The sequence below is a fragment of the Rhea pennata genome, chromosome 7, assembly GCF_028389875.1.
Source record: "Rhea pennata isolate bPtePen1 chromosome 7, bPtePen1.pri, whole genome shotgun sequence".
Lineage (NCBI taxonomy): Eukaryota > Metazoa > Chordata > Aves > Rheiformes > Rheidae > Rhea > Rhea pennata.
This window is the reverse complement of record NC_084669.1, coordinates 22,673,010-22,696,535: the sequence shown is the minus strand read 5'-3', so window position 1 is coordinate 22,696,535 and position 23,526 is coordinate 22,673,010. Positions and strand designations below refer to the sequence as shown.

Sequence of the window (23,526 nt, the reverse complement as noted above, 5' to 3'; positions counted from 1 at the left end):
ACTACATTCAGGAAGGCTAATGGTGTGCAAGGAGAAGGCTCTCCTGAGGTAAACAACCCTAGGAGCTTTTGGCAGCCTTGACTGCCATCTTTGTGGCTAGGAGCATTTTGGGGCTGCGACTGCTGTTTTTGCTGCCAGATGAAGAATGGCTGCAGGCTCCTCTCCTGGAGGAGAGCATTTCTTCCCAGCTTGGTAGGTGGAGTTCTGGTTCCTTTCAACGTTGCCTGCCTCAGTGGGACCTCAGGCTGCTTTTGGGGGCTGCCCTTATTTCTTGGGTGCTCTCTACCCCTAGCCTTTCCACAAATCCTGAGCACGTCCTATCGCTTCTCTCTGTCCTCCTTTGTGCCTTCTGCTCTCACTGAAGCATTTGCCAAAACAATCCTGCTTGTCACAGTGGCCACTCAGCACCTCCATATGAATCAATGTGTGTGCTGGGACATGAAACCTTCAGCAGTCTGTCGCTGCAGTGACTTGAGGTGGTCTCCTTAGAACAAGTCAACATTTATTCATCTCCTGGAGAACAGTGCACTCCTTCCCAAATGCACATCTGTTCCCTCTCATCTTATTGAGCCATCTACCTTGGGCTTTGGTCAGTTCAGGCTCTCACCTGATGTCCCAAAGGAATGCCTTCCTGAGACTGCAGAGGTCATTTCTCACCTGATGTCCCAAAGGAATGCCTTCCTGAGACTGCAGAGGTCATTTCTCTGGATAGTGTCTCCACCAAAATCAAAAGAGGGTACTCCTACCCCACCTCACGGCTGAGATAGCTTTTACAGGGCACAGAAAGAACAGCATAAGTAAGAAACCTTTGTGGATAAAGAACAAGAGATGAGGACTAAGAAAAATTGACATCACTATGGTTAATAAGGTCAGAAGGTGGAGTTTTATTCCTCCTCCATTTTCCCTGGGCGTATCAGTTCATCTCAGTTGTGATCTAGCCTCCATCTGCCAATGAAAACAAGAAGTAGGCAGAAACAGTATCTCTGACTACTTTTTTTCTAACATTAGTTTCACTGCAAAGATTTGCCTGTTCTTTATTAGTTTGAATTAACCTAAATTTACTAGGACAGCAAAACCATCTCTCTGAGTTTGGGTACTCCTGGGGAGTTTCTTTTTTGCTTGTGTATCTCAAAGGCACCAGCTCAAACAAGTTCCTTGCCCATCCAAAGTCTCTGTCCTGTCCTCTGTAGAAACACATGTATTACAAGAAGAAAACTCTCTTGTCCATGAAATGCAGCCACATGACCTTGGTGACAAAGAAAATCATTCTGCCTACTGTTTCTGTTCCCAGTCACTATTTGGTGCTTTTCTTTGAGTTATGGGGCAGACAATTTTCATAAAAGGATTCCACTACAGGTGGTTCTCCTCTAGACTTATTCATCCTTGTGAATTTCACTTGTGTTTTGGTGTCTGTTTTGAGATATTTTACTTGATTTTCATTTACATAGATATTTGTTGTCCCCTCCATCATGGTCATGTAAAAGTCCTAGAAGCAAAACATCATTTAGATGATGAACTAGGCTGATTGTCACAAGGTACTCTGGCTGCAAGAATTCCCTCTCTCTTTGCAAACATTTTGCAGTATTTTGAAGAAAATAACAAATTTGCTCACATAGCAGGTGCATCCCTCCTTCTCCCTCCACTTTTGCCCTGCAGGATGCAGGTCTAACATCTGTTTACTCTGAAACAATGGTAATCCATTGTTGGCCCCTCATCTGGGACTGTGATCAAAAGGTAGACATACAGTTAGAGACAGTTGTGATGTAGGCACCACAGGCAAGTGTGGGCTCTCTATTGCGAGCTCAGGGCTACCCTTAAATCCAGGCCTGTGTTTAGTAACTTACTCAGCAGCATATGTGCTACATTAAAGATCAGTTAATAGATGACTTACTTCTGAAGGTCTGGGAGGGGATAATTTATATTCATGTTCTTCTGGCACATTAGGACCTAGGGTTGTCTGAAGTAAACAAAACAGTGGTACATAGCACATATTACAATCTACCCGTAGCTGCATAAGAAGCACAGAGCAGTGCGAAAACGTGCTGTTATTAAACAGCTTCAGAGCTGAGGACACCCACAAGGTACAAATAACCACACAAGCTGTGATATCCAACATACTCTAAGCCAGATCTCAAAATGTTTTTTCATTTGGCACAGTCCCAGAGGTCACTTGATGCCTGCCCAAGGGAATGGTCTTGCAGAAGCTAAAACTCAGTGCCTGAAAGTCACCTTTACTAGAACAACCAAAATCATCTGCTCCTTTAACAGAACAGAAAACCTTTACTTGTACATTTACACTCAGAAAAAAAAACGTGATATTAACACGCAACAGTCAAGTGGAAATTATCTCCCTCAGTGTGATTACAGGTCTGCTTTTGAGGTAAGAAAATAAAGACTCATGCAAATACTAGAGGTGGTTAAAAACATCTGTAAAGCGACAGGGAGGGAGACGACTGTTTTGGGTAGAACCATTCACTTTTGCTGCTGTGGCACTTCACTTTTTTTTCCCCCCATGGGCAGGTTGACTTGCTCTTCAGTGATGTGAGTGGTTTTTCATCCCAGAGGAAGGAAGTGAGGATAAATAAATAAATGATAAATAAATCCACTAAAGAACAGTGGTGATATATTTTTTTTTTGATTTTCTGCTAGTTAATAGCCCATTTGGGTCTGTTCCTCCTTATTTTCACATGAATTTCTTTTATTTTTATGATCTTGTAAATCCTAAGTTGAGCTCCAGCCTTTCAGAGACTGAGCAGAGACAGTTTGAGTGCTTACAGATGTGGATCTGAACCTCCCAAGAGCTCCAGAGAGCTATGAAATAGGCTTCTGATGTGAAAATCTAAGCATGGAAATGAAAAGATGCTCAGAAAATGAGAGGTAGTCACCTGCTTCCAGCTGCAGTTCGTCCCCTGGTGAACACAGACCAGTACCAAGATGACTACAAGCACCAAGACCAGGAAGCTTGGTATCCCTGTGGCACCTCCAACCACCCAGGGCTCATGCTGACTCATAAAGAGAGAGAGTCAAATTAAACTCATGTAGTGGGATCCTTCAATTCTGCACTTAGTAGCTGCGTGAGGGGCTAGCATAGGCTAGCATACAGTAAGAATAGCTAATGCACATATAATCTGTGAGGGACAAAAAGACAGCCCTGGATCACAGCAGTGGCATTCAGCCCAGCTATACTGCATACTAGGATAGATGGGGGAAGTAGAGATTTGATTTCAGAGGGAAAAGGCTCTATAAGTGAGACTGTAATCAATCAGATTAAATAACAGAACAAACTCTCACCCCATAAGAACAATCTGCCTGGATGGTCGTGCCTCCAAATGTATTTGCAGAAGTCTAGAAATCAGTCAGTTATGGATTACTCACAAAACATATTTTCTGCAAAGCAAGGAAGGACAGAGGCTAGGCAAGCAGCTACAACACATCTACAACAGCATGCCACAGGTAACACACAGAAGGCCCAGCTGCACTCTAAGGTGGCCTGTACTTGTTAGTCATAAGCAAGGACCTAAATTCTGATCCTTCCAACAGCAGCTCCGACTGAGTGGAAAGAATATATGTTCTTCCTCAAAAAGTGGCTTGAGGCTGGGAGAAAACATACAGAAAAGTACGAATGCATGCCAGAGAAAGCTGGATTCAGAAGAAAAAGCAGCACAAAGGGAATGGGATGCCCCAAGGAATGATGTGCTCTTTCAACAGCTTACATCTATAATGTAATAAGTGCTACACATCTAAAAGTTTCAGGTGAGCACAGCTGGTCAAGAAAATTGTTACTTCCAAACTTTTTAAAGTACTTCAGCTCTGCAATGAAGCAGGTTTGTTCCTTTGAGACTGGTGCTGTTCTTGCAGAAATCTAGAGAAACAGAAGACCCTTTGGAAACGTCACTGGTAATGCCAGACTGTGGCTGTTTGTTTTGAACAGCTCTGTCTCTGCGAGCTGTTGCAAAGCTGCAGAGAAAGCGGACACTGAGGGGCGACAACAGACAACATTCGAAAAGGGTGAAGGCACCTGGCACAAGGCACACCAACACAGAATTAAGGGGCATTTCTGAAACTCTGGATTCATTAGCAGTACTGCACAGCAGCCCTTTCTGCAAGAGAGTAAGATAGGGACCTAACATTTGGGTGACTGATTTGGCAGATAGCTCACAGAATAGGGCACCTGCTGCCATCATCTCACTCCTAGACCCTTACCTCCCAAACCCAGCACCAGCCCCAGAGCCCATGAGTCTGAGCACAGCTGCTTCATACATGCTGCTGCTGCTTCCCAGCCTGTATTCAGCTTTCTCCTGAGAATTTCTGCAGACTTGTACAACCTCTTTAAAAAAAACCAATTTCTCCCCAGAACTCCTAAAGCAGCAAACAGGAATCTTGCATCACTGCTGCCTAGATTATCAGGGGAATTTGATACTACTGAAGCTGCACTCCACAGCAGCCCAGCTATGCAGCCAAAGCACAGGTGCTGTGGGTTGCCATCAACATTAGTTTAGACTCCTTCAGGTGGAGGAAAGTTGTGTTTTTCAGAAGGGTGGCATGGGCTGTGAGGGAGAGAGGGAGGGGCTGAAGAAAAGCAGCCCTAAGGCCAGCCAGTACCTACATGTCATTTGACTAACAGGAAGCTAAAGGCACTAACACAGGAGAAAACATGCACTCAAACTAGAAAAAGTAGAGGAGAAAGTCAGTGAGACCCATCTAAGGAGAGGAAAGGCAGGAGAGGAAGACCAGGAATTTGCCTGGGAACATAGCAGGGGAAAACAGTGTTTAGCAGGAGGGAGGACTGCCATGCAAAGAGGTAGTTTCTGTCCTGGCCCCTTCACCACACACACAAGCAGCTAACATTTGTAGGTAAATACCAGTCTGTTTTAGAGGCAACCATTCCTGAAATTTGTTGGAATAAATTAAAAAGCAGTTTCTATCACCTGGAAACACCACTCACACTATGGCAGAAGCCAGTTAAGCCAAACGTCTGCTATACCAAGCAAAGTAGTATTCAGTTTTTTTGCTTTTGAGAACATAGTGGCTGTTCTCCCCTTTAAAAGGGGGATAAGCAGTATAAAGAGATTCACCTATTTTTTTGCAGGGGAAGTTTCCAGTGAGGCTTATGAAAGCAGCAAGTGTTTTTCCTCCTTGCTCAAGAATTACTATATCAATTAAGAAGAAAGTCTTAAGTGCCAGAGTCAAGCTCCTCAAGCCTGAAAAAGGGGGTGAGGGGGAAAAAAGTGGCACCTAGTTTCCCTTCCAGGGATGAGATTTGCTGGACAGTTTTGCCCAGGATATCAGGAAGTTCAGAATGATCCATACATGAAGTTACTGTCTATCTGCTCAGCTGCTGTAACTGAGCACACTGACAGACCTGCCCCACTAATGCTCAGAGTTATTTCTCACCTCCAAAGCACCCTCATGAACTGTTATGCCAGTAGTGGTATCAAACATGCTCCAGTTTGAGAGCTCTGGACTATTTCTAACTGTCTGCTCATGAACTCATTCTGCTGAACACAAAGGCTCACAGTTGGTCTGTTAACCCAGGTTGAGTCTGAGGTTTAGATCACCTAAGCTTTTTGATTCTCTTTATTTCTTTGTCAGATGGGCATGTTTCCCTTTTCTCTACCTCAAGAAGTTTCTCACTTGCCCTGAGGAATGCAAGGTAGGAGAAGCAGCAGTAGGAACATACAACAGCACTAGGTAGACTCGGCTGCAGAGTGCTTTGCTATCCCTACCACCAAGTCCTGCCACAAGAGCACAGCCTCAGCTTATCTGGGGAAACCCTGGGACATTTGTGATTCTCCACCTCAGCAAGTTCCCCACTGCACTATGCAGTCCGGAGACCAGCTCTGCATGTTCCAGATATGATTGATCAGACTGAAAATGCAGTTTAAAAACTAATCAAAGCAAATTCAGTCAGCATTTAAAATGAGTCAAGGTATATGCTTTTGAAGGCTGGCTTAGTCACTCAGGCACTACCCAGCATCACTCCTATCTCCTTTCCAGCAGCCCAGGCTGCAACAGAGGTTCCCCCATGAGAGCAGCAGACAACACTAACCCCAGAACAGAACAGCCAGAAAATAAGACCAAGAGACAGCATCTGGAAACCCCATCTCAACTATCAGGATTATTTTGCCTTGCAACCACAGACAAGGGCCTACAGCCAGAGCCCTGAAACACACTCCTGTTGCACTGAGGTGCTCCGGGTGAGGTAGAAGGACCACCACAGACAAGGTAGGTTTAGGAGTTACTTTATTGCAGTACATTGACTTCATGTGTTACAGGTGTTTTCCTTTGCCACAGCACAGTAGCTACAAGCACCACACATAGAACTGCCCCAGTTGCCACTGCAGCAAAACCCAGAGCCCAAGAGGCTGCAGCATGCACAGCAGCTCCTGTGGGAGGGAAAGGCCTTAGTTACAACCCCCTGGCCTGAGGTATAGGAACATCCTATGTTCCCTCTTTCCATAGAGAAGACTTTTACAGAACCCTTTCCCCAGTCTAGGCACAGTAGGCCTACACTTACCATGGCCATCCACAGCAGTTTCCTGTCTCAGCTGATCCTGGAGGAGAATCAGAGGGCCTTTGCTGGTGACGTAAGAGATGCCCTCCTGAAGGTGATACTCAGTACTCCTTTTACTCCCTACAGAACAGGGGGAATTTTAGGTAAGGCAACTTATGGTCCTGAGTACTATGTTAGGCAGAGACCCTTGTCAACACCTGCTCTGGCATAGGGAGCAAGTACTTTGTTCCCATTGCATTGCCTGCCACATTTTGTCCAACTCAGCTTTAGACAGCCAAAACTTCCAAGCAGGTAAAAACAGGATTAAAAGCTTATGAAGGCGTCTGCTTCCTTGACATGATGGCAAGGCCCCTTCCTCAGTAGAGAGGAGGGGAAAGTGTCCCTATAGAGCACTACCAGCTGAATTAGTCAGTAGGATCTTGTCCTCAACCCCGACCTCCCTAGTTGGGAGTTAGACTCTTCTTGTCCCATTAGGTAGAAGTTAGCAAGGATAGGGCACCTACTGGCTCCAGCAGGACAGATTGTGGTGCAGGATTCCTGCATCAACTGGTGACACATCAAGGCACTGCAGTGTAGATATACCTAAAAGAAGGGGCCATGGCCTTGAATCAGATGTCTGTGGACAGGTGATATGTTAATCTCAAAAATGAGAGGGTAGTAAAATTGCTGTGAATTGCTTCAACAACAGGCTTTAGCCTGGAAACCCTGTTACCTACAACCAGACAGCTTTGATACATCTACCACACAGACTTCAAATGCAGTCAGCTCTGGAATTACAGCTGGGACACCTGGGATTAGCATAGCTGTCCTAACACCACTATACTGTGACCACTGCCTAGGCAGAGCTGGAACCAGCTTTGAGTATTGGCTCCAGCAGCACTGAGCAACCAAGGCAGGCGTGGTGAACTTCATATGACTCTTGCTCAGAAGTTCCCACAAATTCAGAGCCCAGAGGCTTCCCAGGTTCCAAGAGCTACTTCAAAATAGCTTTAGCCAAGAAATTGTTTAGAGAATACACTTAGTGTGGCTAGACCATGTATCCTAAGCCAGTTCAACAGAACAGCTTAGGCAGGCAGTAAGCTAGCACTTGTTCAGTCAGAGCTACTGTTTCAGTAGTTTCATTTTCTGCTACACTCCTCACTCAGAGATGAACGCAGTAGTGGTAAGATGCCTCTTTAGAGAGGCTTTTACATTAACCTCCACCCTTTCCAATTCAAGGGAAGATCTTCCCAGCCTTTGGGAGGCCCAAAAAGGCTAAGAGTGAGCAATAAGAACTACTTTCTACTTATGAGATATGTTTGATTTCAGCAACACACTAGGCTGCCAGAACAGGATCTTACCAGCCCAGAGAGCATCTGTTGGGAAGCAGAGTCCACAAATGCAAATGTGTAGAGGATGAAACGCTGGTAATGAGAGGGGAACTGCAGTCCTGAGGCAGTATTAAGAGGCACCAGCTGTGTCTGGTAGTTGTCCCCTTTATAGGGGCACCTGAGAAGAAAAGGCCAGCAGTGAAGAGGTGTCAGGCACTCCACCAACCCAAAGCTATCTACAAATCACTCACCCATCCACCAAGACTGGCCACTGTGGCTGTTGATAGGGGTGAACACCTGGAGTGGCCCAGCAGTGGTGCAAGACAAGAACCAGGTCTGGGTCCATCCTATGGAGGATCTGCACCTCTGCATAGATGGGGTCTCTCAGAGCTTTCACCACAGGGTAATCACTGTCAGTATAGTAGGATCTATAGCTTTCATCTGAATTAGAAGAAATACGTAAGTCATTTTTAATCCAGAAATAGCAGTTAGAAACAGCCACGCCAGCAAGTCCCCGATGTGGCAGGTGAGAAGTGCCAGGATTTGCCCATCAGGACTCCATTATCACTAGATGAAGAGACCAGAGCTCTGCCCAAAGAGCTAGTAGAAAGTCCTGGAGCCCTCCTACCTGAGGCAATGCGCATCTCCAAGGATAGAGGACCAGACTGGGACACAGCGGGGAGTGGTGGCAGAGTGAAGACCTGAACACTCAAGGGGAGAAAGTTCCCACTAGTGGAGTAACTACAGCGTACATGCAACCTGGTAAGACAAGAGAAGCCCAAGTTGGGCAGATGAGCCAAGGTCACAGACATCCCTTACCCGCCCCCCCCCCACCTCCCTCAGCATCACAACTCATGATCCTCTTGATTAGTTGTATTGCCACAGCATTTCCAACATATGCTTTTAACTACTTGAACTTCTCCGGAGTGCAGACTTGACTCTGCAAAGCATAACTGATCAGCAGCAGCTTTATTCCCACTAGCTGGAGATATACCAGTCCCTAGCCTATTCCAGTACCTCTGCTGCAAATTCAGAAATAGTGACAAGCAGGAATTCTCTAGAGATGCTGGACAGAGTGGCACCTGGCAATACCAGCCCCAGAATGTTACCTGAAAGTGCTGTCCCTAGTGATGGAGCCAAGGTTCCCAGTCTTCACATCTCTTGATGCCACCAACTCATTTTCATATATGCCCTGATCTCCAGCTACCTGCAATGATAAACACGACATTGAGTAAAGTCAGGCTAGAGAACAGTGTTTGGCCTCTGGAGGTTAAGCTGCAGCACTAAATAGCCAAAGCAACTACAGGCTGTTCCAGGTCTGCAGGCTCCTGCTAGTCTAGCTTAGTGACCATTGCAGCTCTTACCTGAAAAGTAGTGCCACAGGCTGAGAGCGGGAATCGGTAGACAACAAACACATTGTTCCTCACTACAGGAATGCAGCCAGCACTGTACCCACTGGCCAGATGTACAGACTCCAGAATAATAGGTGGCAGAGTTACATCCCGAGAGACTGCAATGGAGAACTGGCCATCTGGTGTGCAATGAGCTGTGACTGGAGCAAAAATAGAGAATTCAGTCTTAAACTCAGGGAAAGCACTACAGGAAAGACAAAGGCAACAAGTTCTGCATGCCCAGGACCCCCAGAGCCTGTGCTATGCATGGCATGATATAGGTGCCACCAGCTCTGACTCACATCCAATAAAAACACTGTTGATTCCATCCATAAACATAGGTCTATAGCAATAGAAGTTAGGAGGCTGGACACTTCAACGGGGCAGAGTGTTCTCTACAGCCTAAACTATTTGCATGACTGGTACACATCAGCCCTGCTCCATCAGGCAAGTGAGAGCATCCCAGAGGGACTAATGGCTGGAATACATGAGGACAGTTACTGAAACACTTACCTGTATTACCATAGTAACAAGGCTTCACCCTGTCCCTAGGATCATAGCAACAGCCTCTCTCTTCACACTCTCCCCAGCTTATAGACATGGAGGCACAGGGCAGCCGGTATTGACTGTTAACAGCAGAACAGACACTACTGCTTGGAGCATCTAGGGCTGGAAGAGATCACAGGAGTTTAGAGGAAGAGCACAGGAGTAGGAGAAGAAAAATACAGGGGACACCAGGTTATAAAGCAACCTGATGACTCTGCGTACAAAGTAAGGGAAGATTCATACACTCAGGTGAGGGGGTCAGACTCATGGCACAGAGCTAACCTGGAAGCCTACTGAAGGGCTACAGACTGGAGTATCATCTCATCAGAAGTGACCTGCATTTTCTTGGAAGAGAGACTTGCCCTATAGTCATGTGCAGGAGACATAGCTGCAAGGGTTCAGCCAAGAGAAGGTTCTTGATTAATTGTGGTAGCAGGAAATGGACATTCTACTACCTACAGCCTATGGCTCAATCTATGACTTAGAGACTTTCGTGGTCAGAATATGGCCAGGAGATATCCACTTGCTCAGCCTGCAAGATAAGCACAAGTCCCCAGCAAGCTAGTGGTTCCTATGTCTGAATACTTCTGAGGATTTTTCTGGGCAGTACTAGGTCCCCTTTTCTTCCAACTTCCTCACTGTCTGTCTAGGAACAGTTACCCAAAGGGAAGGGCATTCACAGCCACCAGACACAGCGAGGTATCTAAAGAGATATCAGAGCCTTACCAGGAAGGTCCACAGGGCACCTGAGCAGCTTCTCTTCATGGAGAACCTTTTGTCCAGCAGCATCTGTCCCTTCAACCCCAATCAGCGTGAAGTAATTACCTTCCTGGGGGAGAACCACACAGGTCAGGGCAGTCAGAACAGCAGTAGTTTTGCAGCCCCAGCAGGGCCCCTAAGCTTACTTACCCATTCAAAGACATAGCAACCAGTGTAGGAGATAGACACTTTCCTGGAGCCATCTGGAGTCCCAGATACCCAGAGACCACAACTGGAGTCATTCTGCACAGCATGTGCCTTTCCCTCTGTATCTAAGGGTAGAAGAGACAGCAGGAAGGGCCTAAACATCCCACAGAGGACAGGGACAGCTACAGCCCCACCTTTCTGTAGAACATAGGGTCCCAGCTAGTACTAGGGTCTGTGCCAGCAGAGAGCTATAAAGGAACAAAGCTTTCAAGACCATCTAGATGCAGATGCAGCACTCCACCAAAATGCTTGACTTCTGGGTCATATAGCCAGCCCCCAGCTACACAAGCACAGAAGCTGGTAGACAGCACTTCCCTGCAAGGCCAGCCCCTTTCTTCTCATTTCAGCTATACCTGGCACTGTGCAACTATACAGCAATAAAAGTGTCTTGACATTATCCTCACTTACCCCAAGCAGTCAGTACAACAGAAGCATTTTTCTTCCATCCTGGGGGCAGGGTGAGCTGCAGATTTCCTTGACCACAGGCCAGCATCATAGGATCAGCAAAAAAGCCACCCTGAATCTCCATATCCAATGCAAGGATGCCAAGCAACCCCCAGAAGAATACAGCACTAAACAAGATCCCAGCCTGCCCTACTGTACCCATCCTGCTCTTCTGCCAAGAACCACAAAGCAGCTGTTCTTAGCCTAGCCCTTTTAAACTGTGGGGCCACCTGGCATCGGAGAGAGCCAAGGCAGAAAATTCTAACGTGGCCAGGTGGATTCAGTCCAGCATTTTAACACCTCCATTGCTTTCACCTGGGCCTACACTCACCACAGTCCTCTTGTGTCAGGAGGATGAAAGAAAACCACGGGCAGGAGCTGAGCTTATGTCAAGAGATGGGTCCATATTCATACCACAGAGATGAGAGGAGCTCATTTGTGCAATTTATTCTGGAGCTGTAGAAGGGACTTCAAGCCCTTTCTCTGACTCAGAGTTCTCCTCATCTATGGCCCATCCAGCAGATCCAGCTGCTTTTTTCCTGTGCATCCTGCTGACTGCTGTGACTGCTCATGGGGTGGCATGAGTACAAAAAGTTGTGTGTCTGTGTAAGATGTGGTGAGAGGAGAAGGGAAGGACAAAAGCACAAAAGGGGATGCACTCCCCTCTGAAAGATACACTACATGTTCTTTTTCTCTTTTTAAAAGTGCCACTGCTTCAAATGCTGGACAGGGTGCTGTCACATAGCCACAGCCACCTCCACACCCACATGTAAAGTAGGTGGCTCAGGGTACTTTGCACATGTAAAGGGAAGTGATTCCTCTTAAACACTTCTGCTGTGGACTACAAGCCTATTTGCAGTAAAGGTGGTGTGGGGATAGCCTCAGGGGCCCTGGTTCTCAACTTTTTCAGGCCTGGCTGCTAGGGATATGATCATATGCTCTGTGGGACTCCATTCTCCAAAAGTTTTTTGGGGTGTTTGGTGTTTGAGCAGAGCTCATGAAGCAATATGCTTTCCCCACTCCCTGCCTGGGCACCAGGTAGCTGTGGTGGAGCAGCTGTGGGGGAAAACATTTGGACTTTGGCAGGGACAGTTCACTTCTGCAGAAACTGAGAGCTGTGCCAAGAAAGACTGCGCAAATCTCACAGCCACTATGAGACACTAAACGCTTCCTTTGACTCACTGCTACCTGTTGTTTATTGGGTAAAGAAAAACAAACAAGTTCTTTGGAGTCTTTTTCAGAGAGAGAATTTTCATTATACTTTAACCTAGTGACATTTTGCTTACACTGATAGGAAAAACGTCTATATTTGAAGCAACACTGGGAGCAGTGTAGATTCATCACAGTAATACCTGTACTGACAAGTGTTTGATGTAAGTGCTCTTTCTTCTCTACACACACACAGTTGACAGCTACATTGGATGACGTGGAGATGGGAGGCAAGTGAAATGAGCCTGAAATTCATGAAGCTGAAATACTTTGTTTGGAAGAAGCTGTTGTCAGAGGCAGTGGAAAGCAGCTTGGTTAAGAAGAAACATGCAGATCTCTCTTTCTCACAAATCTTTTCCTTGTCCATTTGTTAGTTATCGCACTTTATAATAATGACTGAATTGTAAGCACTAATTTAATTAGCATGCAAATAGTCCACATACGAGGTGAAGACAGGTAAGCAAATATCTGTGTAGGCCACTAATCTGAAGCTGACCAAGGCTACAACAAGCTAAAATAATCCTGAGATGTCTTATCAGGAAAATCATCTCCTCCTAACAATTTTCTTTCAAAGCAATGAAAAGGTGCAACAGAATATTCCATAGTATTCATCACCATGGAGCCTGTGCCCAAGAGAGCCTTTGGGAACTCTCCCATTGCAGCTGAAAGTGAGGTGCACAATGCTGTCATATTTCCACGGTTTGAGATACCAAGCCCTGGAGATGATAATCACGTTCTTCACTCTGAATGAAAGAGTCTTCCAGCAATCTCTTTGAAGACTAGAGACAAGGTCGCCCTCACAGTAAAGAAGGTAAAGAAGTGGGGTTTTTTGTTTGGTTGGTTGGTTGTTTTTTTTTTTTACCTGAAATATTAGAAAGCACCCTGCGCGGTTCAATCTACAGAGAGCATATAGCTGGGGCACTATCAGATTGTTGGTTTATATCTTAGTACCTTGCAGAGTTGTCTTGTGCTTGTGTCTCTGACCCAGCCTGGCAAATGACACCTGTGAGCCTGGGCGACTGGAGTCATAGACATATTAGCAGTGTAGGCATTATTCTGAGCTGTAGAAAACTCTCTGGAGACCTGCGGAAAGAAAGGAGGGATTAAAAAATATCTAGTACCAAGTGCCAGGAAGAAGAGCAGAAAAGGCCCTGTGCATTGTGGTACTGCCTCTAGGGAGATTCCTGAACACCTGGCTTATGTGGTAAAGTGTGCAAAACGCCTGCACACAGAGGTGTACTTCAGCCAACACATTTACCCCGAGAGGCTGAACAGCATTTGTGGACAGAAGGCATACCCACACCAATTGTCCATCAGAAGAGGGCTGCTGGCTGCACAGTCAGGTGGGAGCAGCATTTGGCAGTCACTTTCTGAGTCAAAATCCCAAAAGAAAAGAAGGGAATAGCAAGCCTGCAGGTATTGCTACATGATGATGACAAATGTTTTGAAGTTTGACATCTATTTTGGAAAAAAGAGGCAAAGCAGATACTATATTATTTTTCTCAGACTAAACAACTTGCTAGTCTTTTTTTTTCAAATATCCCTAATACCTGCCTCTGATGAACTTAAAACAAAGTTCCTTGGGAAGATGGATAAAGGGGCTTTGAATCCAGCTTTCCTAGGCCTTCACATGGACAGATAGGACAGAGCAGTCCTTCCTACTTTGGGCTTCTGCAAACAGAAATGAGTACTCAGAAAGCCATTGCACACTATCGTGAGGTGAAAACAGCCACAGGTTCCCACAGGTGGAAGTCTGACTCACTAGTCACATGATATTTCCTGCCTGTTAAATAGCCTGTGAATCTGCTAGAGTGGTGGGAATATTTGTCCAGGTAAAAATGAGAAATCTTGAAAGGGTTCCTTGTCCCAGGACTTTTGCCAAAAGTAAGGTACAAACTGTGAGGCAGAGCTGCGAAGTGATCCCTTATCTCTATACACAAGGGTACTTTACAGGGAGAGAGGTCAAGTCATGAACTGGAGGTAGAGATTTAATTTAACAATGCAAATTCCCATGAACTCCACCTTCCCTGTTCAGAAATGTCCAGCAGATCAGCAACTAGAATGAACTTGCTGATTCACCAAAGTACCAGCCAACAGATCTTTAATAAGTAATGAAACGATGTTAAACCAACCAAAAGCAAAGATAACAAACACAGAATATGAACAGTAGGCATCAACAGCATAAGATGCATAAGAACTTATGCACATCAGCTTCCAGCAGTACCTTTGGCTTCTTCAGTCCTTGCAATTACAAGGACTAGGCCTCAGGCTGCACTAACGTCTACTCAGCCCCTCACAAATTCAGTTTTGTCTGGGTGGGAAGTCATTCCCCAGAGACCCTTTCAAGCTCTTGATTTTTCTCTTCTCTGCTTCTCTCACTCTTTCACTCCTACAGAGGAGCTTGGAGAGCTCAGTCCCACCATCTAGTTGTCATTTTATATTCTTCTCTCTCCCGTCATACTAATTCTTCACAAAATCACAGAATCACAGAATGGTTGAGGTTGGAAGGGACCTTAAGAGATCATCTAGCCCAATCCCAGTCCCAATCCCATCTTCTAGTCCAATACAGGGTCACCTGCAGCAGGTTGCCCAGGATCCTGTCCAGATGGTTTTTGAATATCTCCAAGGAGACTCCACTACCTCTCTGGGCAACTTGTTTCGGTCACCCTTACAGTAAAGATGTTTTTCCATATGTTCCTTTTCACAGTAAAGAAGGGAACTTCTTGTATTTCAATTTGTGCCGTTGCATCTTGTTCTGTCACTGGGAATGACTGAGAAGAGCCTGGCCCCATCCTCTTGACACTCTCCCTTAAGATATTTATACACATTGATAAGATCTCCCCTCAGTCTTTTCTTCTCCAGGCTGAACAGGCTCAGCTCTCTCAGTCTTTCCTCATATGAGAGATGCTCCAGCCCCTTAATCGTCTTAGTAGCCTTACGCTGGACTCGCTCCAGTAGCTCCATATCTCTCTTGTACTAGGGAGCCCAGAACCGGATGCAGTACTCCAATTGTGGCCTCACCAGGGCTGAGTAGAGCAGCAGAATCACCTTCCTCGACTTGCTGGCAATGCTCTGCCTAACACAGCCCGGGATACCCTTGGCTTTCTTTGCCACGATGGTACATTGTTGGCCCATGCTCAATTTGTTGTCCACCGGCATTCCCAAGTGCTTCTCTGCAGAGCTGCTCTCTAGCAGGTCAGCCTCCAGGCTGTACTGGTGCATGGGGTCATTCCTCCCTAGCTGCAGGATTCTGCACTTCCTTTTATTGAAGGACCTCCAGCCTATTGAGGTCCCTGTGAACGGCAGCACAGCCCTCTGGTGCATCACCCATTCCTCCCAATTTTGTATCATCAGCAAGTTTGCTGAGGGTGCACTCTTCTCCCTTCATCCAGGTTACTGATGAATAAATTGAACAGGATTGGACAGATCGCTGGGGTACACTGCTGGCTACAGGCCTCTAACCAGACTGTTCTGCTGATCACAACCTTCTGAGCCCTGCCCTTCAGCCAGTTTTCAATCCACCTCAATGTCTGCTCATCTAGCCTGTACTTCCCCAGCTTGCATATGAGGATTTTATGGGAGACAGTGACAAAAGTCTTATTGAAATCAAGGTAGACAACATCCACTGCTCTCCCCTTATCTACCTGCCAGTCATTTCATCATGGAAGGCTATCAGGTTGCTGAAGCATGACTTCCCATTTGAGAATCCACACTGACTACTCTTGATTACCTTCTTATCCTTCATATGCTTAGAAATTATATCTAATCTTACCTGCTACATTACTTTTCCAGGGATTGAAGTGAGGCTGATTGGTGTGTAGTTCCCTGGGGTTTCCTTCTTGCCATTTTTGAAGACTGGAGTGACATTTTCTTTCTTCTAATCCTCAGGTACCTCTCCTGATTTCCATAAGCTTTCAAAGATGATTAAAAGTGGACTTGCAATGATATCTGCCAGCTCCTTCAGCACTCGTGAGTGTATCCTATCAGGACCTATGGACCTGTGTATGTCCAGTTTGCTTAAGTGATCCCTAACCCAATACTCCACCACCAAGAGAAAGTCTTCTTTACTCCAAACTCTGTTCCTTGTACCTATCTATTACATGTGAGTAATGACATGTATGGAGACCCTTCTGTCCTCATTAGGTGGATATTTAATACTTTCCTCTCTTGTGAGGTCACACATCCCTAGGGACAGAGACTGAGGCAATTGCTGTGCACGCAGGACAAGATACTAATGTGTTCAGGCCATTGCAAATGGTGTGAACATCAGTAATAGTGTCAGAAGGACTTCAGGAACAAGCAAGGATGGCTCACTCTACTGAGAATATTATTTACTATTGATCATATCAGTTATCAGTGGGGTAAGTGGTCTTTGATTATTCCTGAAGTCCTTCTAAACAATCAAGAATGGCTCACCCCTCTGAAAACTGGTATGATCAATATTGAAGAACAGAAAATTCAAATGGCACTGAAGTACGTGGAAGATATTTCAACATTACTGAATTTATTGAGAGCCCTTGGTAACGGCAATGCTGACCTCAAACTATGAACACTTTAAATATGGCCCTTCTATTTTTTTATATTTTATGAAGCCACTATGAAGTTCTCAAACTCTGTTGACCTCTGCAATTGCTTGATAGGTTTAATGATCAATAAACACTGAGAGAAGTTCAGTCCTAGTTTCATAACACAGAGCAAAGCTAGCAAATGATTGACTCAGAAAGGTGACTAACTCAGCCTGGTGTTGTGTTAACACAGAATTCTTCAGTATATAAGCTCTGCAGCCAAACTCACTCGTTCCTGAGCCTCAGAAACCCTCCTCCACCAGGCAAATGGAGCTCCTGGGAGCAACAAGTGCTGTCCTCCTGGTTTGCATTGTTTGCCTGCTTTCCTTCACAGCATGGAGAAAGAGGTTTGGAAAGGGGAAGATGCCTCCTGGACCAATTCCCCTTCCCATTCTAGGGAACATGCTACAGGTGAAACCAAAGGACCTGGCCAAAACCCTCCAAAAGGTAAGGCTTCTTTCTTTTGCTCTCTCACTTTTTTTTTGCAGGCAGGAAACATGTGAGCCTAGTGCACTGGGAGAACCGATGGCCATAGCCTGATGATTGCCAACTCCAGAGGGGGAGAAAAGCTCTGGGTATCTCAGCTGCCACCTCATATTGCTGTGACCCTTGTTTTTGAGTGTCTGATGACTGCAAAACCGTTCCATACCCATATTTGTCATGGGAGGGCCAGATCTTGATATTCCTGATCTCTGAGAACACATTGCCTGCAGAGGGATACAACAGGAAAGCCACTTTCACTCCTTTTGCCCACCTGCTCCACGGCCATGTTCTCTTTTGTATTTTGACAGCTCACTGAAAAGTACGGGCCAATGTTCACGGTGTACCTGGGCTCAGAACCCGTGGTGGTGCTGCAGGGACATGATGTGGTGAAAGAAGCCTTGATTGATCATGCGGACGAATTTGCTGCCAGAGGACACATGCCTATAGGAGAGAGGGCTAACAATGGATTAGGTATATTTACTGGCCAAGTTCCTTTTGAGGAGAAAAGAAGGGCTGAGGACAAGACAGGCAGAGAGAGGCTGGAGTGAACTGTGCACAAGGGGAGGCTGAGGAAACTGGCTGGGTCTTGGCTGGAGAAGGAAAGGCAGAGTGAGGTGTTATTGCTAGCTTCCACTACTTAGGGAGGTAACAGAGAAACAGAGCCAGACTCCTTTCAGCGAAGCACAGTGAAGGGGCAAGGCAACAACCACAGGCTGCAGCAAGGGAAAATCTGTATGGTTACAAGGCGATGTGATGGAAAAGGTCAAAAACAAGAGACTGAGCTATATGACCTCCAGAGGTCTCCTCCACACTGAAGTACTCTATAATGCTACTCTATAGGCACTCTTCTGAAAGATAGGATTCACTGTCACTGTGAACCTCAGTTCATCTCATGTCCAGCACACTCAGCCAGGCTTTTCCTCTTCTTTCTTCTTCTGCAGGCATTATTTTCAGCAACAACGAGGGGTGGTTACAAGTTCGTCGATTTGCTCTCAGCACTCTACGCAACTTTGGGATGGGTAAGAGGAGCATTGAGGACAGGATCCAAGAGGAAGCTGAGTGCTTGCTGGAAGAGATCACCAAAACAAAGAGTATGGTTTATTCTTAATATAGCTTATGTTTGCTAAGATGGACTGCATTAAGTGAGCATTGCTGGTGCACAGTCAAATCCAGGAATAAGGTTTCTTGTGTTCTTAGCTTGGAAATCAGGTTTCCATGCATTTGGTCCATGTAAGAAGGCCCCTCATTGTAAAGCAACAAATAATTCCATGATTATTATTACTATTTTCGGAGGACCTTCTGTGTCACTTAGACTGTGATCTGATATTTCTGCTAACCCCCAGAGCTCAGGTTATCCACAGAAGCCATATGTTTTGCTTTTTTACTTTTTGTAACTTTTGTGAACTCGCAGGAATGCCATTTGACCCGACCTACATGCTGAGCTGTTCTGTCTCCAATGTTATATGTTCTGTCATCTTTGGGAACCGATACGACTATAAAGACAAGAAGTTCCTGGCCCTGATGAACAACATGAACAACACCTTTAAGTTGATGAACTCCTACTGGGGACAGGTATGTTCAGCAGCCATTTCACAGTGATGATACACTTCCAGGGGAACAGGAGGCTTTCTTTCCCAATGAAGTCCTAGTTCAGTCTTGAAACAAGGACCCAACAGTGCACACACCTTCTTCGCTGCACTGCACAGGAAGGAATTCACTCTAGAGCAAGAAGAGTACTCACCAACCAAGCTGGCTTTGCCAGCTAGGTGCAGCCTACCTCTACTCCTGACCACCCTTCTTCTCCTTTTCTGAGATTCCTACTACTACTAAACAAGCCCCAATCTTTCTGTCAGTCTGCCCAGGCCTCACTACCCCTCTGACTGGCTCAGCTGAGAGGGTTATGGCCTTTTGCTAATTCCAAATGACAGAGAAACACACTGTGGGCCTTCCTGGTCTTTTCAGCTCTACCAGATGTACCCAAAGATCATGGATCACTTGCCTGGGCCTCACAACAAAATATTCACAGAAATTGATTCTCTAAAAGCCTTTGTGTCAGAGGAGGTGAAGACGCACCAAGCTTCCCTAGATCCCAGCTCCCCTCGGGATTTCATTGACTGCTTCCTCAACAAAATGCAAGAGGTAAGGAGACAGCATGCAGCCCCATCTGATCCCCAAGCACACCTACACTGACCCTCTTTCCTCTCCCAAGTCACATAGACATTAGACTGACCTCTTCCCTGTACTAGGCCCTGAAAGCTGGTCCGTGGAATGGGAAAACACCAACATCATCCCAGATGTCACCGCTGTTAGAGCACAGAGCTCTGAGTATGCCCACTCACTGGCCACTACCTGCAGCTCCTTAGACATCAAACTCCACATCTGCTTTCACTAAAGCACAGAGACATTTGCAGTTTGGTCTTGCAGTTCTTTGGCTGGAAAGCAGTTGGCACATATGGGCGAGTGGGTAGCTAGCTGTCATATGGTGCACAGCTTGAAAAAAGGCTGCTCTGGGGGTCTAGGCTACTACAGAGATAGCGTAGTGATGTTCCAGCTGACTGCTGCACTTCAATAGAGAAGCACAACAGTTCCAGATCAAAAAGTAAGCCAGAACTGATACAAGAAAGAGCCATGTTTCTCAGCTCAGTCAGAGAAACAGCCCAATCTTTTTCCTAGGAGAAGGATCGTGCCAATTCCCATTTCCACTTGAAGAACTTGATAACCAGCACCTTTGATTTGTTCGTTGCTGGAACTGAGACAACTAGCACCACCATAAGATACGGACTTCTGCTTCTTCTCAAACATCCAAAAATACAAGGTATCAGTCTCTGACTTGCTCCCCTTGAGCCATTCTTCTGACCTGGGCTCAGGTCTAATACTACTTTCTTCTCCAAACTTTTCTCCTCCCTCTCTCATTCTCTGCCCAAACAGGGAAAGTCCTTGCACTCTCATTCCCCAGGGTGGGTCTTTGTGGACCTCTCAGCTTCCCTGGCATCAAAAGCAGCAGCAACCCTGGATAGCCTGAAACTTGGCTCTGTTCACATCTTTATCTTCCAGTACTACTATTTACCTGAGTCACTAGGAGGGCACACTTTGCAATGGGCCATAGTGCAGTTGCCTTGTGGGCATCACCAAAACCAGTATTAGCGCTCTTGGGGCTGTGATGTCCTAGTAAAGTGGTTGGGATCTGGACAGCTTGGGGCAATCTCTTTGGGTAAGCTTGGTTTTATTCACCCACCTTATAGTCTGTGCCTTTCATGACAGAGAAAGTTCAGGAAGAGATTGACCGGGTGGTGGGACGATCACGAAGACCCTGTGTGGCCGACCGGATGCAGATGCCCTACACAGATGCTGTGGTCCACGAAATCCAGCGCTTCATCTCCCTCACCCCCTTGAGTCTTCCTCATGCTGTGACCAAAGATATCCACCTCAAGGAGTATGTAATTCCTAAGGTTAGTTGATATGCTCCCTTGGGTTCCACAAGGTGGCAGCACACGCTCACTCTCAGGCTGTTAGTTCTGAGTCAGGAGAGAGAAATAACATGGCCTGATCTTGCCCTCACTCGGACCTTCACGAAGGTCTTACCCTAGGGCTCATGCAGCTGGCATGAAATTCCTTGTTGCCTGGATGATCTTGTAGAAACGCCTTTCATTAGCTATAGAACAGAACTAGGACCTTTTGGACTGCTCTTCTGTTAAGCTTGATGAGGAGCTAAAGGTTGCAGCACCATCTCCGCCCAACACCTTTGCTCATTTACTCTACAGATTGGCCTACCAGTGGAAAGATGGCAGCTTCATAATAAACCCAGAGCTGTGTTTCTTCACACAACATGCAGCCAAGTCACAGAACTGTTTGCCACCATCCACTACAGCCTGAGCAAATCCTTGGAAGCAAAATCTATCAGTAGTTATTAAGCACAGACAGAAACATTCAGAGAGTCCCTGAGCCACAAAGTGCTAGAAAATAGGTTTGCATTCAAGAGAAAGAGTAAAACCTGTTTGCACTACTCTTACCCACATCTTGAAGTAGTCACTGCTGGCTTCTGCCAGAGGCAGGCTAATGGACTACCGAAACACATGGCCTCACCTGGCCCACTACAGTAGAGCTCACGTTACTTTACATCTTTTGGGTGACTGTGTACAGCAGGTGAAGAGCATCACACACACTGAAAGGTGCTTTGATTTTCAGCTATCTGTGTAAAACGAAAAAGTAGGACTCAGGAAACTACTCAGCTTTTAGCAGAGGGCTCTGTGTGACAGTTCTGAAAGACTTACCCAACCCTGCCTTCTGTTCCTGTTCAGGAAGGAGGAAGGAAGGGGATCATGGCAGGAGAAATTTATTAGGAAAGAGGAAGACCTTCACTTCCACAACTGTATGGGCTTTTGCTTTTGGGGGCTGACAGAAAAGAAGGAACATAATCATCTACAAGCTCATTATAGTGAAACACTAAGAGAGAGGAAGAATTAGGTGAGGTGGCCCAAAAGGTCAAGACCTAGGAGAGGATACAAGGGATGAAACAGAAAGGGAATTTTCAGGAAAAGTAGTCAAAACAGCTGTCTTTGCTGAGAGATCTATTAGGCCATCCCTAAATCTGCCCCAGGAGGTGCTTGAATAGAAATTGAATGTATCGATAGCAATGTGCTGGAAATTTCATCCTTAACTTGGCAGGCAGTCAGATTACAAGACATAACTCACCTCCTCTTTATGTTCTGCTCTTCTTGTGCTACTGCAGGGCACCACAGTCTTTCCCATTCTCAGTTCTGTTCTCCATGACAATAAAGAGTTTGCAAACCCAGAAGAGTTTAACCCTGGACATTTCTTGAATGAGAATGGCACCTTTAGGAAGAGCGAGTTCTTCATGCCATTCTCAGCAGGTAAAATGTGCTTCCTCTTCTGATTCCTCTCTCTCAAGCTGCCAACCTCCTCCTCTGGGAACCAGCCTGCCTTTCCTCACACGCATACACTTCTTGCTTTCTCTCAGCATGGTCCCTCCAGAGTTTCCTCAAGACTCAAAGCTCTCTGGATAACTTCCAGCTGCTCCCTTCCCCAGGTGCATCTCCCATCTTGTAGAGGGCCTAGTAGCTTCTTAAACCTTGCCCTGGAAGCTTCTGATATAATGACATGAATGGTACCCATTCCCACTTTTTAAAAAAATTGTGTGCTACAAAACCACTAACCTCTTTCTTGATTAATCTTTCTTTTTATGGTAACTCGACTTTTCCCCAGTTCATCTTAAAATACTTCTCAGGCTATATGCGACCACTCACTCACCCTCTCCAACCCTCTGTTTTCTCATCTGTTCTTTATGTCACCTTTCTCCCTCTCATCCTGCCTCCTATAACGTCTCCTCTGTGCTCAAGGCTTCTCCTGCTCAGGTTCTTTCACACATCCCCCAAACCTACCAACTGGGGTCTACTCTTTCTCCAACAAACTGTTCCCTTGCAAAACTTTCTCTGTAATCCTGACACAGTCACATCACTGCCATGGCTGTATCTGATAAACAATGCTGTGTAACACATCTAAATAGTACAAGCTTCAATCCACTCTGCAACATTTGTTCAGCAATATTTGTTGTTTTACTTCCAGGGAAGCGAATATGTGTTGGAGAGGGCCTAGCACGCATGGAGATATTCTTACTCATCACCATCATCTTGCAGAACTTTACCTTGAAGCCTGTTGTTGATCCCCAGGAACTCAGCATAACCCCGATACTGAGTGGAACAGGAAACGTACCTCCTATTTACCAGCTCTGTGCTATCCCTCGCTGAAGGACTCAAAATCTCTCTCCACTGTGTCTTGAGCTTGGCTATTCCCTTGCATATCCTTTACTAAAACCAATGGCAGGAACTTTAGCACACCTTTCTAAAGCCTCTAGAATGGCCAAAAGGTCTCTAGAAAATATCAGATAGTTCAAATACAAGTGCATGTACAGAATATAAAGATGCTTTCAAAGACTCCTAGAATTACTTTGTTGCATCACAGGGAGGCTCCGGGCAACTTTAGAGCCTATTGCAACGATGCACTGTCCACTTGCTCACTGAACATAGCAGTGGTCACACCGAATAGCTAGTTTGTTCAAGAATGCAGCTTCCATTGCTGGC

General features: G+C 45.9%; 2 protein-coding genes across 4 annotated transcripts; one reads left to right on the top strand and one right to left on the bottom strand.

The window, feature by feature from the left end:
* Positions 1-5,195: 5,195 nt before the first annotated feature.
* On the bottom strand, positions 5,196-11,334 carry LOC134142891 (zona pellucida sperm-binding protein 4-like). Its single transcript, XM_062580455.1, has 13 exons — positions 11,136-11,334; positions 10,671-10,792; positions 10,488-10,590; positions 9,729-9,884; positions 9,189-9,376; positions 8,934-9,031; positions 8,453-8,583; positions 8,076-8,265; positions 7,855-8,002; positions 7,018-7,096; positions 6,518-6,634; positions 6,256-6,386; positions 5,196-5,201 (listed from the first exon to the last, which is right to left on the bottom strand). The coding sequence occupies exons 1-13, from the start codon at positions 11,332-11,334 to the stop codon at positions 5,196-5,198; spliced, it is 1,668 nt and encodes a 555-aa protein (XP_062436439.1).
* Positions 11,335-17,212: 5,878 nt separating this feature from the next.
* Positions 17,213-23,193, top strand: LOC134143091 (cytochrome P450 2C19-like). 3 transcript variants are annotated; one of them, XM_062580791.1, is made up of 9 exons: positions 17,213-17,392; positions 17,737-17,899; positions 18,370-18,519; positions 18,840-19,000; positions 19,391-19,567; positions 20,102-20,243; positions 20,690-20,877; positions 22,158-22,299; positions 23,012-23,193. In XM_062580791.1, exons 1-9 carry the CDS (start codon positions 17,213-17,215, stop codon positions 23,191-23,193), a joined length of 1,485 nt encoding a protein of 494 aa, XP_062436775.1. The 3 variants fall into 3 exon arrangements, with proteins under 3 accessions (XP_062436775.1, XP_062436774.1, XP_062436776.1); XM_062580790.1 differs by having other exon boundaries at positions 18,840-19,009; positions 19,400-19,567; XM_062580792.1 differs by lacking the exon at positions 19,391-19,567.
* The last annotated feature ends 333 nt before the right edge of the window (positions 23,194-23,526 follow it).

Coding starts and splice junctions, on each gene's coding strand:
- LOC134142891 (XM_062580455.1), bottom strand. CDS start 11,334: ATGGGTACAGTAGGGCAGGCTGGGATCTTGTTTAGTGCTGTATTCTTC. Junction 8,003..8,075: donor TGGCCAGTCTTGGTGGATGG/GTGAGTGATTTG, acceptor TTTTCTTCTCAG/GTGCCCCTATAAAGGGGACA. Junction 6,635..7,017: donor AATCTGTCCTGCTGGAGCCA/GTAGGTGCCCTA, acceptor CCTGTTCTGTAG/GGAGTAAAAGGAGTACTGAG.
- LOC134143091 (XM_062580791.1), top strand. CDS start 17,213: ATGGAGCTCCTGGGAGCAACAAGTGCTGTCCTCCTGGTTTGCATTGTT. Junction 19,001..19,390: donor TGAACTCCTACTGGGGACAG/GTATGTTCAGCA, acceptor TGGTCTTTTCAG/CTCTACCAGATGTACCCAAA. Junction 20,878..22,157: donor AGGAGTATGTAATTCCTAAG/GTTAGTTGATAT, acceptor GTGCTACTGCAG/GGCACCACAGTCTTTCCCAT.